The following is a 14,102-nucleotide window of genomic DNA, read 5'->3' on the forward strand; positions in this document are numbered from 1 at the left end:
AGCGAGCATAAGCCTTCTGTTTATCTAGGTACTCCTCGCAGAGACAGTATGGATGCATAAGCATTTTAATTAAAATGCATGAAAGCTGCCCAGTGAAACCAGCATATGTTTCTACCGTTCAGTAAAATATGAATATATATGAGTGTTCAAAGACTCTCAAGAACACAACATATAAATTATTTATGGATTTAGTTGATTTTTTAGAGAACTACAACTTGGTCAGTGGGTCTTATTTTGTAATGCCAGTGATTATGTTTACAATCTGACACCTCAGGGCTGTTTGTTTCTGAGATGCCATCTAAAGATAATATGTTTACAAGGAACAAGTCCTCCAAACTAAACAACAAATGTTATTTTTCATTGTAAAACATCTTACATGAGGGGTTTTTGATCTGACTTCACTGTAGGCAGGATGTTCTCTGAGTGCCTTACAAAAACATTGCAAATGTTAAAATAATTATTCACATGACCGCTTTGAATTTTGAATTTGACTTCTATTGTCCCCAAAGGGAAATTCTTCCTCACAGCAATATACTTGTTCCTGATCTGCCACTGCTGCAGTAAAAGTTTGGTTGGGTTGGGCACAAAAATTACTTGGTTAAGGTCAGGAAAAGATTCTGTTTTTGATTACCGAAGGTCAAAGTTTAGGATCGGTCAGGCCATGACGTAGGCGTGGATGTTTCCAGTCGTCTCTCCAGCTCCACTGAATTTGTGCCAATTTTATGCTCTTATTTTGCAAGTGTTGCTTTTTGTCTCACTCAGGGGTCTTTAAACTCTCCTCCTGCCTACTTCTGCAAGCTAGCCAGTTTGAGCTTTTCGAATAAAAACATGGAGGAAAAGATGGAGTAGATGATCACCAGTCAAACTAGCATCCTGCTAGCCATTGTGCAGGCAAGCAAAAGAAGATGTGTGCTTTATTGTGAATAAGGCCTGGTGTAAGGGCTCATTTATGCTCCCTTTACGTACGAAAATGTATACGTCCGTTTCAAACGATGTTACCGTCACTGCCCACATACTTCCATGCACCCTTTACGTTGGCATGGATGTTAACCAATATTTCCACCAGGAGGCAGCCCAGAGTCAAAAGTTTATGACAACAACAAACTCAAAAACAAACATGGCGACTGTGGAGGAGATATTGATAATGTACCTCTTGCATAAAAGACAAAAACAGAGGCAGCGTTGTAGGAGGCAATGGTCGGTGATACCGTTAAATACATCGCGACTGGAGGACGGAGAATTCTTTTCTCTAGTACTGCCGATGAGAGAAATTGAATTGTTATTTCTTCTTTGTGTCTCACTAGAGCTACGTATCGGGTAGTGACAGCAACACTGCCCCCATGGTTCCCGGTGGTACTGCTCCGTTTGGCTCGTATCCAGAAGCTTTATGGAAACATGCAGAAATACGGACGAAATGAACGCGGAGCATGGACAGAAGGCTCCGTCCGTATCCAGATCCGTATTTAACGTTGAGCATAAATGGGCCCTAACAGTGAATGTGAGACGCCGTCACTTTCCTGCTGTGGATCACTGCTATACGCTGTTCAGAGGTGGCTGCAGAGTGACGCTGCTCGTGTTGAGGAGGAGCGACCATGCAGCCGTCTTGTTGGAGTCGGCATGTGTGGATGGTTAAATCATTCCACAACCAGAAACCATGGATTACCAGAACCATCAGGAAACATGGGCAATTATAAAAGCCAACAATGTAAGAAGACGCAAAAAAAAAAGGATTTAACTACAGTGCACAAGTTAAAGGAGCTGATGGGACCACATTTCACTGGAGCTACATTGTGTATTCATGTGGCAAATAAATGATTTGTTGATCAATGATTCTTAGCGCTTCGTTAATGATTAATGATTTCCAGTGGTTAAATGGCTGAGACATAACTCACACAGCCACTAGAGGTCCTTGTTAAGCCAAGTTTACACAACACAGTCTTAAAAAGTGTCAGATTGCTGTGCTATTCACACTACTCAACTTGCTTTCTCGAAATCAGGAGTTGTTGTTTTCACACTACATGACTGACCAGTGATGGAGGGGTCACATGCTACAAGATCTTTTACCAGGAGGAATCCCCAGTGAGTATGTCTGATTTCTAAACTATGTTTTATCACAAATATGCACGAGATGTGACAAGACGTGAGAGACAGGATGTTTTGTTTTCATTGGCACACAACAACTTCAATCCATGATGCAAATGCAAAGCATACAGGAAACAAACGCCCCCTCCTGGGGGTATGTATGTAAGTATGTCTGTTTCCCCCTCAACCTATATTTTGTGCGCTCATTGGCTGTAGCTCCCTGACAAAGTCCCAAACAGGTCCGGATGTTTAACCTGCTGGATGTTTCTGTAATGCATCAGTAGCTTCTAAGCTTTGGTCTTTGAACAGGTCACACACAGGGCTTGTGTGCTGTTTTGCGAACGTTGAGCCAACGCTGATTTGCCTCTGATCTCTGATCTTTTGCTGGGCAGCTCCAAAGAAAAAAATCAGGTCATGTCGTGTGAGCTAGGCATTAGATAATGTGAATTAGATCATATTAGCCAACCGATAAATGCTTTCATTTTTCTTATCAGGACAGACCCATTTGAACCCCCAAAACTAGAAGATTACAAATTTTACCTTGGAGTTGTTTCTGTATCATCCAATGGGCTGAAAATGCCACTGGTCTTGTAACAGCTGAGATGTACAAGACATCAGAAGGTCGAAACCATGAGGACCCTATAAAGTCAACATGACATCGCCACCGGCTGTAATAAGGTCAGTTCTCAGCCTGTGTGTGTGTGTGTGTGTGTGTGAACAAGCAGCAGAGAACCCTAATGGCACCGATAATTCCTAATAACGGCCATAAAATCATAACTACATCCAGAAGAAATCACGAGCACCCTTTAAACAGCGTGACCTGTTTACTGTTTATAGTGAATGTGCTGCACTGCATGTGGGTGTGTTGTGAAAAAGTGTTTTTCTGGCAAATAACCTTTAAGAATGACGTGCTTTATTCCCAAACCACAGTTTTATAGTAAACTCGGTCAGCAGACACGAAGAACTGCATATCACCAAAAAATGCTGAATTCTGTGTGAAAACACTTTTTGTTTTCCCGTCGTTTATAATTAGATGACGGGGAAAAGAACCAGAGCATGCAGGTGCTTGTAAATTCATGTGTGTGTGTGTGTGTGTGTGTGTGTGTGTGTGTTTGTGTGTGATGTTGATGGAGGTATACTCAGCTCCACCTCCCCACCTGCTCTCACTGTGTACTCCTGTCTCTGCAGGTGATGGAGAAAATTAAAGGCTTTTTTTAAACTCATGCATGAATGCAACCACACAGAGATGCACAAACCTAAAGGGGACCTGTTATGCTCATTTTCTGGTTCATACTTGTATTTTGATTTTCTACCACATCATGTTTACATGCTTTAATGTTCAAAAACACTATATTTTCCTCATACTGTCTGTGTTCACTCCCCGTCTGAGCCTGTTTACACCTGGTATTAATGCATCTTGGGTAATCATTTTACAAGCGGAAAGCGCTAAATACAAGTGCAAACAAACACCAAGATGCATTATTATCTGATCACTTAAACCACTCACATTTGAAAACATCTCATTCAGTGTTTCCCAGAGAATTAGAATCTATGTTTAGCAGTAGATGATAGGGGGGGTTGTACATGGTATGCCAACAGCACTCTTAACAAATGGTCCAGCTCCAAAGATGAATGTGTAGGAAACCCTGAACACTAATGTGTCCTGATGCGTCCCCTTCAAGAACCACATCATCAATGTAGGACGTGTTGGCTGTTTTGGTGACAGGGTGCTGACACTCTATAATGTCCTCATTTTACAAGTTGGACTGAGTGTTGTGTAACTGTCCAATGTTTTGCCCTATGTAAGGAGACATGTTGAATTCTGCTGACGTGAAATCTAAGCTGCACCAACACAAGCACTTACATGACTAGCAGGCAGCTAGCGAGAGTGTGGATGTAATAACTGTGCGACTGGCCTCTTGACCTTTGAGGTGATGTGAAGTGATATAGGCAGTAATGTAATCCAAACACAAGTGGTCAGCAGGAAACGCATGATGGACACAAGTGTGAACGGCGATGTCTCAGTTGTATAGAGTCTATACCACGTATAGACGCTTTTACTGTAAACAGCATGACATATTTTGTATTTTGGTGGGTGGGGCTTAGCTGGAGGCAAAACAATTCTCCACAGACATTAGCCAACGCTAGCTAGGGAGTTCTTTTGGCTTGTTTTAGACAATGTAGAAAGATGATGCGAGTGGTGCATTCAGAAATACTCGTTCCAAGTGCCGGAGCACACTCTGGCACAAAGTGGACTGTTTGTAAATTCGTAACACTGTCAGAATGTACAGTTCCGTTATTCAGAGCACCGCACTCTAAGAAAGGCAGAACACTCTCTCGGCACTCTGTCTGGGGAGATGAAGCAGCAGCCGAATGGAGCGAATGTGTGATCGACCAAGAGGGCTCTCATTTTAGTGTAGAGCGGCAAACTGAATTTCGAACGCACCATGTCAGGTCACTCACTCTCGGGAACTCCGATTGTTACTTGAATAAGTAAACGCTGAGCAACAGGACCAGACTGGCCGACCCTATGCTCTCACTCAGTGGATGGATGATTTGACAGGGTTGCTGAAGGTGGGATGGTCGGCTTTGTGGTTGATTACTATGCCAATCTTACGACACTTGAACAGTTTCCTCCAGTTTGTTGTGCTATCGAAGCTAATGCACTAAAAGGTTAGCGTTACAGAGAAATCCAATATTCTTCTTAACACTCTTAATACACATAACGTTATTCATCCCTGCAACAGTAAATACTTCTTCCCTAACCTGATATGAAGTGTGTGCTGCACATGTGAGCATTTTTGATGATCGCCTCCGCCCACTTCTTTCGTCTTATCACATTTAACCCGAGTTGTCTTTGTTTTTGTTGACAGTTTGTAGTGGCTGCTATGCACTAAAAATTATGTTTTGAACCATGACTCCTTCTATTCTGGCTCAACAACACACCAAGACAACATTTTAAGACTCTTATGTAGCCTTCAGCCCTGGAGTCATGTTTTGTCTCCAGTTAACAAACTGACGTCATTGTGACGGGCTGTCTGAGACACTTCATTTAGTGCCTGTCCCCCTCCCGAAAAAGCCCGGTCTGCTATAATTGGTCAGCGTTTCCAGGTCTTCCATATCTCTGCACAGGCACTGCAAATGAGGAATGACTGTAACGGAGAAAAGCAGCACTTTCCAATAAAAGCTTGTAAACACAACCGGACATGTTCCAGCAGGAATATGATGTGAAATCGGGGAGAAATTAACAACATCCGCAAACAAGACTGTGTTTCCTTGACTTTAGCATGGAGTGTCACCAGTTACAGTGGCATGCCTGGAGGAGATGACCATAAAAAGAAATCTGGCATGAGCTGACGCCAGCTTGTCTCAAAAGTCAGAAAAAGCAAACAAAAAAACACTGGAGGTTCTTGCTCACTTTTACATATTTACCACATTTTTTAAAACTTTGTCCATGTTTAATATGAATATCTGACTCTGCAACATCATATATATATATATAAAAAATAAGTAAAAGCAAAACAGGTTCCCATTAATGTTCTTGTTTAAGTTCAATGCAGGTTGTTGTCATCATACTAAAAATAATTTAAGTTGATTAAAACAGCACTTTTCTGCTGTGCAACCACAGGAAGCCAAAATAACCCCAACAGAAATGTGATGCATTTTCTCATATGTTTTAGTTTTGATGCTTCTCAGACAGTTTGTGAGAAAACGACACAGTAGGAATAACTGATTAAAGGAACGTTTACACCCCCCACCATTTCTGTGAGGCAGTTTCAAATGTTTCTACTTGTTGGCTTATCAGTACGCTCTTAAATACCAACCAGTTAGAGCTTGAGCTTTTAACTGCAGGGCGATTGGATGACATTCACCATCAACCCCTGGTCGGCGGCGAACTGTGCGTCAACCTGCAGTCAAACCAACAACCCCCCCTCGCCATGAGTCATAACAAAAGCCAACAGTCCAAAATAATCTCCTCTGATGGGTACTTATGCAATATAGGTGATAAATATGCTCACTGGTACTCGGGCACAAGCTGCAGAGAACATACTCAATAGATAAACAGAGAGATAAAGAAACGCAGAGCATAAAAAGTCAGCGAGAGAGATGCAGAGAGATATAGAGAGCAAAAGAAAGAGAGCAGATGTGGCCTTTGGGCTGAAACTGCTGAATCACCACGTCTCTTCTCATTACTTCATCACATCAGGAACCCGGAGCACTTTCTCTGGAGCCACACACACACATACACACAGACTGTCACGATAAAAGGCAGGGAGAGGGAGGCAAGGAGAAAAGAGGCAGAGAATAACACACAGAGACAAACAGGAAAGAGCATCACTTAGACAGCTGATAAAGGGAGATTCCCAGATATTCTCCCTCCATCTTCCTTCATCCTCCCCTCTGTGCCGATATCACCTTGAAAGGCCCTGGAGGACACCGTCTCTTCCCTCAGCAACCTCTTTGGCTCGGGTCTGTTACATAAGGACGACATGAGGCCACACATGCACACACATTCTGAATTGCCTCCAAAATGCATTCACTCTTTCATCTCGCCACTTTATTGCCAGAGTCCCATTGTGGTCTGTTTTTGTGGCACAGTCAGAGTACGCCATCATAGCATCACAGTCGATATTTGAGTGCAAAAGGAATGAGCAGACGCAGAAAGAGTCCTGATACCTGTAGTTGTACTCATGTAACTACCTGCTACTGCTTGCCAAAGGGGATGCCAGTGTTATTTGGAGTTATGGCATGTTGTTAGCTGCCTGTCTAGTTTACCTGTCGATTTCAAGATGCAAAGTTTACATCAATTTAGAGAGTAAAGTTCAAATTTGCCAATAGAAGAAGTTTAATTTCAGGGAAAGGTAAATGAAGGCACACAGGACTAAAAGAAGACAGACAGAGCAAGAGAAAATAAAAGCCTCATCTCTTCTTATTGCTATCATCCACTACAAACATATCATCAGAACCACTGTGAGAGTGTGTATTATGGTGTTTTAGGTAATTGAAACTGACAGGTGGAAATGACCAATAATGACTGCATGTCCTTCCCATTTAGCCTTTCAATCAATCTGTTCGTCAAACTTGTAATTCATTAGTGAGAGTGTAAAATGGCCGTGTTTGTATCAGATTCTTGGATGACAAGTGGTCTGGTACTCAGTAGTATTACATTGCTTCATTCATAGAAACTTGTTCTATACCAAATGTGATTCCCAGCAGCCTGGTCTCTTTCCCAGGGCATCAAAACAGCTGCTTGGTCAGCAGCCGTCTGCATCAGGAACGGATGCACAATGGACTCTTTAGCATCTGAATGAGATGCACCGGGCTTTCAGACAACTCTAATGTAAACCTATCTGTGTCATTATCATGGATGTATTAAGAGACTTGGACACAGCACTGGTGGCAGGGCTCTGTTCACTCCTATGAAGGTTGCTCAGTGACACATGCCTAAATCATTCCGTGTATGAAATTACCCAGATGATCAGCTTTGCTTCTGCATCATTGGGCCAACAGAGCAGGCACACTGGAGACTTAAGACCGCCAACTGGGCCGAGCACGGCCAAGCAGCCAACTTCCGCCAGCTAAGTTGCTGACCTCCGGTTTAGGGCTCCACTAACTTGAATGGGGATAAAATAATTTCATCTTGCAGCTGTTTTAGACTTCTCAAATGTTATTGGACCGAATGGATTAAATCTTGATAGTGAAAGGGTTGTGACACTCAAAAAATTCTTCCACTAATTTATGGACGTCTTTTCACATTGTAAGTCTGTAGGTAAATAGGTCTTTTTGGGCCCAGTGGCATCACATGACAGATCCTGAAGTTGCAGTACTATGTTTGGCCACTATGAAAACTGGCTTCAAAGCCCAGTGCACTTCCTGGGGGCCTGGTCATTATAGGACGTTCAGAATAACAGCCGTAGTATAAAGAGTGTGACAGTCTGCAGAATGGGTGGGAGAGGAGGTGGATTGGTCCAACAAGCACAGGACTTTAACTCAGGAGACCAGTATTTATGTCCCATGAAAAACTGAGAATCAGCGTTGAGTGATTTTGACATGTCAGCCATTTGTCAGTCGTTAGCCACGTAAGTTGTTTGTCAAACCTTAGTCACTGTTTAGTCACTCGTTAGTAACTCGCTAGTCACTTGTTCGTCACGTGAGTTGTTAGTCTGACGTTAGTCAGTCGTTAGTTAGTTGTAGTTGAGGGAGTCATAAGTCACTCATTTGTCACATGAGTTGTTTGCATAGACTGTAAAAATAATGAATATTGCTATTGTGACCTCACCCATTGCTTTGTCGGCTCCCATTTTGAAGCCTCAAGTTCAGCATTTCAGCCACCGCATCTTGATGTTTTAGAGTCAAAATTGAGCATATTTGTGTGAGAGGCTGGTGCTGTAGAGGAGCGAGGAGTGGATGTAACAAACCCCCTAAGTATGCATTACTTTAGGCCTTAATAAAAATGTAAATAGGTGAGAAAGGGAAATTAGCAATAGAGACCACAATAATTTTTTGTACCAGGCTGTAAACATGTTTATTTTTGCTGTACAGTTGGGCATTTTGACATGGGGGTCTACAGGGATTGACGTGCTTTCAGAGCCAGCCTCAAGTGGCCACTCAAGGAACTGCAGTCTTTTGCACTTTTATGTTGTTAGTCACATGAGACGGCTCATGTGACTCATGTCAAACACGATCTTTTCCAAACCCTTAACAAAGAGTTTTGTTGCCTAAACCTGCCCATCAACCCCGTTGGAGTTCTTAAATCATGCAAGAAAGTTGTATTGAGTGTAATGTAGTAACAAAGTAGTTGTAAAGTAGTAAAGTGATGGCATCAAACCTCAGAAACCACAATGTGCACTAATTTGTAGTCGAACTTTTCAATTTCATTCAAACTGAAGGACAGACGTTCATGATGATGAGTAAAAGTCTGGCTTCAGCCTGATGCTATCCATCAAAAACTTAATCTGTGTGTGCTGAAGTCAAACAGACAAATAGGTCCTCTCATTTCTGATTGATCAGAACAGCCTAGATGTGAACGACACACAGAATCTTTACAAGGGGGACTTTTTGTTTTTCGAGGATATATTACAGAGAGTCTCGGGCTCCGCTCTTTGCTGAGTGGAAAATCAATAACATTTAGCAGAAGGCCTCTCTGGCCTAGATGCTTTAAGGGAAGCTCTGTCTGCAAGCGCCACCCCCCCCCCCTCCCCCCCCTTCCAAAGAATCAACATTAATATTTATGTTGAGCTCTTTGGATGAAATATTGTTTATAAACAAGATGGGAGGACTTCTGGAAACAAGGCCTGATGCCAGTGAAGCTGCGAATTCATTGCATTACATTTCTTATATGTGAAGCTTGCATCTGTGTATATATACCTAAAAATGTATTTCTACATTGGCTTCAAATTATGCTCACTTAATACCCGCAGTATATATGCATATTGTGCATATCTCACAAATGTAGAGCAATCACATCCCCTCTTTGTGAAGCCACAATACAAAGTCAAACCACATCATCAGTGGTGGTTACAAATCACTCTAAATGATTGTCGTACGCCAAGAGAGGCTTCAGCAACGACAGGCTGCAGTGATTTTAGAAGGCAACAATCTGGTTGTAAAATCAGCTGCTGTGTAAGAATAAACTCTCAGACGTTTATTTGTTTTCTATGTACAGTTGGCACTGGTTCATGTGTTCAGCAGGTGCAAAGAGGTAGTAAACACAAATCTTTTTCCATTCAGATTTTACAGCTTAAAATCACAGTCTGAAAAAGCGTTTCATATCCTCATACATATATGCGATCTTGATGTACATTCACTGTTAAGGCAACATGCATTCACATACAGTGTCTGACATTCAGACATCGCCGCATCATGATGGTGGCAGCCATCCAATCATAAGCCACCAAAAACACTCACAGTGAGAGATGCAGGATTAGCATAATGTAGAGCTGACAGTCACATTCAGCAAGTACAGTGTGGTGGAACTTCAGCAGTCATGCATGTATCCACACATGCATAATGCTGGAGAGATAATCCTGTGCTGGGAATAATATCCACTGCACTAAACACATTAGTGCAGTGGATTAGCATTCAGGCTGTTTTATATACAAGTGTCTGTAACTCTGACGCTGGTTCATCAATAGTATGTGGCACCAGTTTATTTGGAAGAAAATGCCATCAGTACAGACAAGATTATAGATAGTAGTGTTGTGGCATTGGAATACTAAAGAGAATGGAATGTGGGCCAAACTGGGTAATGGGGCATCGCATTCACAAGCTGTATTTGCAGTTTACACTGTTCAGACACTTAAATCTTGGGATCAGACACCTACAGTGACAAAATTCCAACAAGGGACGTATTCATATACTTTCTGTGCACTGAAGCATATTCAAATTTTCAAATAGAGTACAGCCAGCTTTCCCACCAAAGTTGACAAACCAATCTCAACTCAAGCTCTGTGTAAGCCCAGTTCAAAGATTTGTGATGAGACAAAACCTGGCCTGCTACAGCTTGACTCAAGCCGGCTGCTGATGTCACCTGCCAGCGACTGGTTTTAGAATGAAAGGCACGTCCCTTGTTTCAACAGCTGATTAGCTTGTAGCGAAGTCAGCTGGTCGAGTCAGTTGCGAACTGTCCGCAGGCAGCTTGTTCGCTTGCTGTGGCATTCTCTGACTACAGCCCTCCGTCCCCGCCAGTCCGTCCCATTTACATCCCTGCAGCTGTTAACACATATGTTCTCACGGTGTGTTGGTGTTGTTTGGTTGGCTGCATGTGCGCATGTCGCAGAGACATACTCAAAAATACAAAGTATGCTTTAGCCTTTTTCAGACCAAAGATTCGCAACGAGATGAAACTGTTTTGGAACGTAGCAGAGAAAAGTTGCAGTGGTGTGAACTGGCCTTCTGAGCTCCGCTCAAGCCGGATGATGGTGTCACCTGCGACTCCGCCGGCAGCTAGTTTTAGAAAGTAAAGCTCATCACCTGTTCCCCAGTTGGCTTGCAGTGAAGTCCGCTGTACAAGTCAAAATGACCACAGACGGCATGTTCGCAGGTGCTCCGTCCCCGCCTAGCCCTTGGTTTCCATTCTCATGGGGTGCTGGTGTTGGGCGGTGGGTTGCTGCTGCTGGCTGTACTACTCTCGCTGACTAACCTCTTGGTGCTACTTACTTATCGTGGCGTATTTATTATGAATACAGTCCATCTGATGCTCGTTTGTTTTTGTTTTTCGCAGTTTCATCACTACTACAAATGCAACTGTAGCCAGTATCTCACTATCACTATCTTCATTCATATTTTAGGAAGTTACATATTATATTCAGCCACAAAATAAGCCTGAAAAGCATAGTGATGATATACTGTCTCATCTTGTTGCATTGGTGTGAATCGGCAGGTTTTTACAACGTTGCAGAACGGCGTGTCGCAGGTAGTTGCCTGTTTCAACTCCTCTCGTCGGCAATCTTTGGTCTTGACTTGGCTTTGGAGTCGTTAACTTGCACCTGAAAAGCCGGAAGTTAGAATGGAAGTGCAGAGAGTTGTTGCTATGGAGACGGTACACCATCTCGTCTAGTTGCATTGGTATAAACTAGCAGGTTTCACCATTGCGTGCAGTTTTAGCAGGTTTTAGCTCGTCTCATAGCAAATCTTTGGTCTGAACTGGGCCTTACTCACATAGAGCTTTTAGCCAGATCACACAGTCTTCCTCCACAGATGGAGTTTACTCAGTTGTCACTGAACTTTTCGGGCGTAATGGCTTAAAAGCATCTCCACTCTTGACTTTGGAAACAGTTTGTCATTGTTGTTGACCATATCACATTTTGTCTGCAACAGTAAACACACTCAGTTTTATGTGGGCTAGTACACAATAATGGCCACATGACAACACTCCAGAATGTCCATTAAACTGAAAAGGTCAAAAGTGTCGCCACTTTGTCACATAGCCATCCAACACAGGGCTGACAGGATGAAACTACATCGAGATAATGACAGCAATGAACGGCTGTAAAATCCATCATCAACATCCACACAGAAAAGCTTTATAGCCTGAAAATGTGATTTTGCTGAAACAGACAGCAGCGAATGGGATGGCAAACATTATTACACAGCCGAGGGGTTACATTTCACTTGTGTTTGTGATGTTTTATTCAGAGCTACATGCTCCTTTATGACAGCGTATGATATACGAGTTGATGGCTTAAGGATAATATCCTGGTAGCCAACTTGTGCAGTCAAGTGATGGAAACACTTACTCATAGCTCTCAAACACACAGATATTAGCATAAGCATGCGCGCACATGGCGTCATAAAGGTTCACATAAACACACAAAAACAGAAGCAGGTGACAGAGCTTGGTGGTGGGATGTGTGAATCCGAACCCCAGAGAAAAGCTGTCCTGTCTGTTTAGATTAATGGAGCTGTTTCTATTTTGGGAGCAGCTTTAGTGAGAGGAGAGGAGACATTTGAATACAAAGACAGAACACAAACAAAAAAGGGAGTAGGGATTCATTTCAGGATTCGCGCAAGATTAAAATCAACCTCAATTACATGTGTCAGTCAGCTTTAGGCCAATGCACCCACACTTGAGTTTGCTTTTCAAATTAACAGTAAATCATATTCCTTCTGGCTGACTTTAACCCAAATATTTTTTACACCAAATTTGAAGAGCTTCCCAAAAAATGATAAGAAACAGCTTGCCAGCCAACACAACCACCCAACTTCCCATCATCATTTGGCCAACACTCAACCCGTCACTAAAGTCATTTGCATCTTACCACTCATGCTGGGGCTCATCAATGACCAACAGGATCTTGAACTTCTTAGAGAGCGACGGAGAGGGAGCCGACTGCTCCACGAACCCGGCGGCGGACGCAGCCGTCTGTTTGACCACGCTGGTGATGGAGCTGAAGGAGCTGAAGAAGCCAGAGGAGCCGCCAGAGGAGGAGGTGGACTGGGCCTGTTGAGGCTGTTGAGCCGGCTGGTTCAGACGCCGCTCCTGTGCTGCGGGGGAGCTGGTGGGTGCCTGGGCTGGCGCTGGAGCTTTGGTCGGCGACAGGGCAGGGGCGGGCGCCGTAGCTGGGGGTGCACCTTGCTGGGAAGGAGAGGTGGCAGTTGGGGGAGGAGGAGCAGGTGGGTCAGGCCTCTGGAGGTCTGTCATGTAGCCATTGGGCAGGTTGGACATGAAGCTGCTGTCGGAGAGACGGCGTCGGAGGAAGTTCATGATTGCGGTTGAAAGGTCGGTCGGTTAGTTGCCCTCCAAGTGTGTCTCTTGATTTCTTCTTGAATGAACTAAAAGCAGAGGTGGCTGCACAGGGAGACACACTGATCAGAGGTTAGATGAATGACAGAGAACAAATCGCTCCAAATGATCGAGGAGTGCGTGACGGAGAGCTGCTCCAGAGTTGGAGAAATGGAAAGCAGGAAGGAAGGAAAAGGATGGATGAAGCGATGGATACAGCTCTGGTCCAGTCTTCAACAGACAGCTCTCCAAAGCGCAGCTAAGCCAGCAAAACAGCGTGCGTGTATGTGATGTTCCTCCTCCTGAGCCTCACGCCTCCTCACTAATGCGTGTGTGTGTGACGCGTGAGAGTGTGTGTCCGAGAAAGAGAGAGACAGAGAGGTGTGGTGTCGCCCCCTTTGGTGAGGTGCAGGTGCTCTCCCCCCTCTGCTCTGCCGTCCTGCCTCCTGAGCTGCTGTGAGCTGAATGTGCTCAAGAGATGCTGCTCTCTCTTCTTATCTCACCCTTTCACTCTGCCCTTACTCCCTCGCTCGGCACGCTCACTGGCTGACTCCCCCTCCCCACCCCCCTCGCCTCCTCCTCCTCCCTCCTGTCATCATCCTCCTACATCATAGGCTACGTGTGCGTGTGTCGTGCTGCAGCCTTGTAGCGCTGCGTGCCGTGTGCAGCCACTGGAAGGGGTTTCCTGCGAGCACGCATAAGGTGGAGTTCAGAGATGGAAACACCATCCACCCTGCTCTGCAAGCCCCTCCTCCTTCTCCCGCCATCTTTCCATCCATCTTTCCACCCTCATTCT

General features: G+C 44.0%; 1 protein-coding gene across 1 annotated transcript in view; it reads right to left on the bottom strand.

Annotated features, from left to right (window-relative positions):
- Positions 1–13,873, bottom strand: part of syn2b (synapsin IIb) — a 147,263-nt gene extending 133,390 nt beyond the window's left edge. Inside the window, exon 1 of the mRNA XM_033625947.2 lies at positions 12,843–13,873. Coding sequence (XP_033481838.2) covers positions 12,843–13,288 — 446 coding nt within the window. The 5' untranslated portion in view covers positions 13,289–13,873. The remainder of the gene's footprint in view (positions 1–12,842) is intronic.
- Between the last annotated feature and the right edge of the window lie 229 nt (positions 13,874–14,102).

This window comes from Epinephelus lanceolatus, chromosome 1 (assembly GCF_041903045.1).
Source record: "Epinephelus lanceolatus isolate andai-2023 chromosome 1, ASM4190304v1, whole genome shotgun sequence".
Classification (NCBI taxonomy): domain Eukaryota; kingdom Metazoa; phylum Chordata; class Actinopteri; order Perciformes; family Serranidae; genus Epinephelus; species Epinephelus lanceolatus.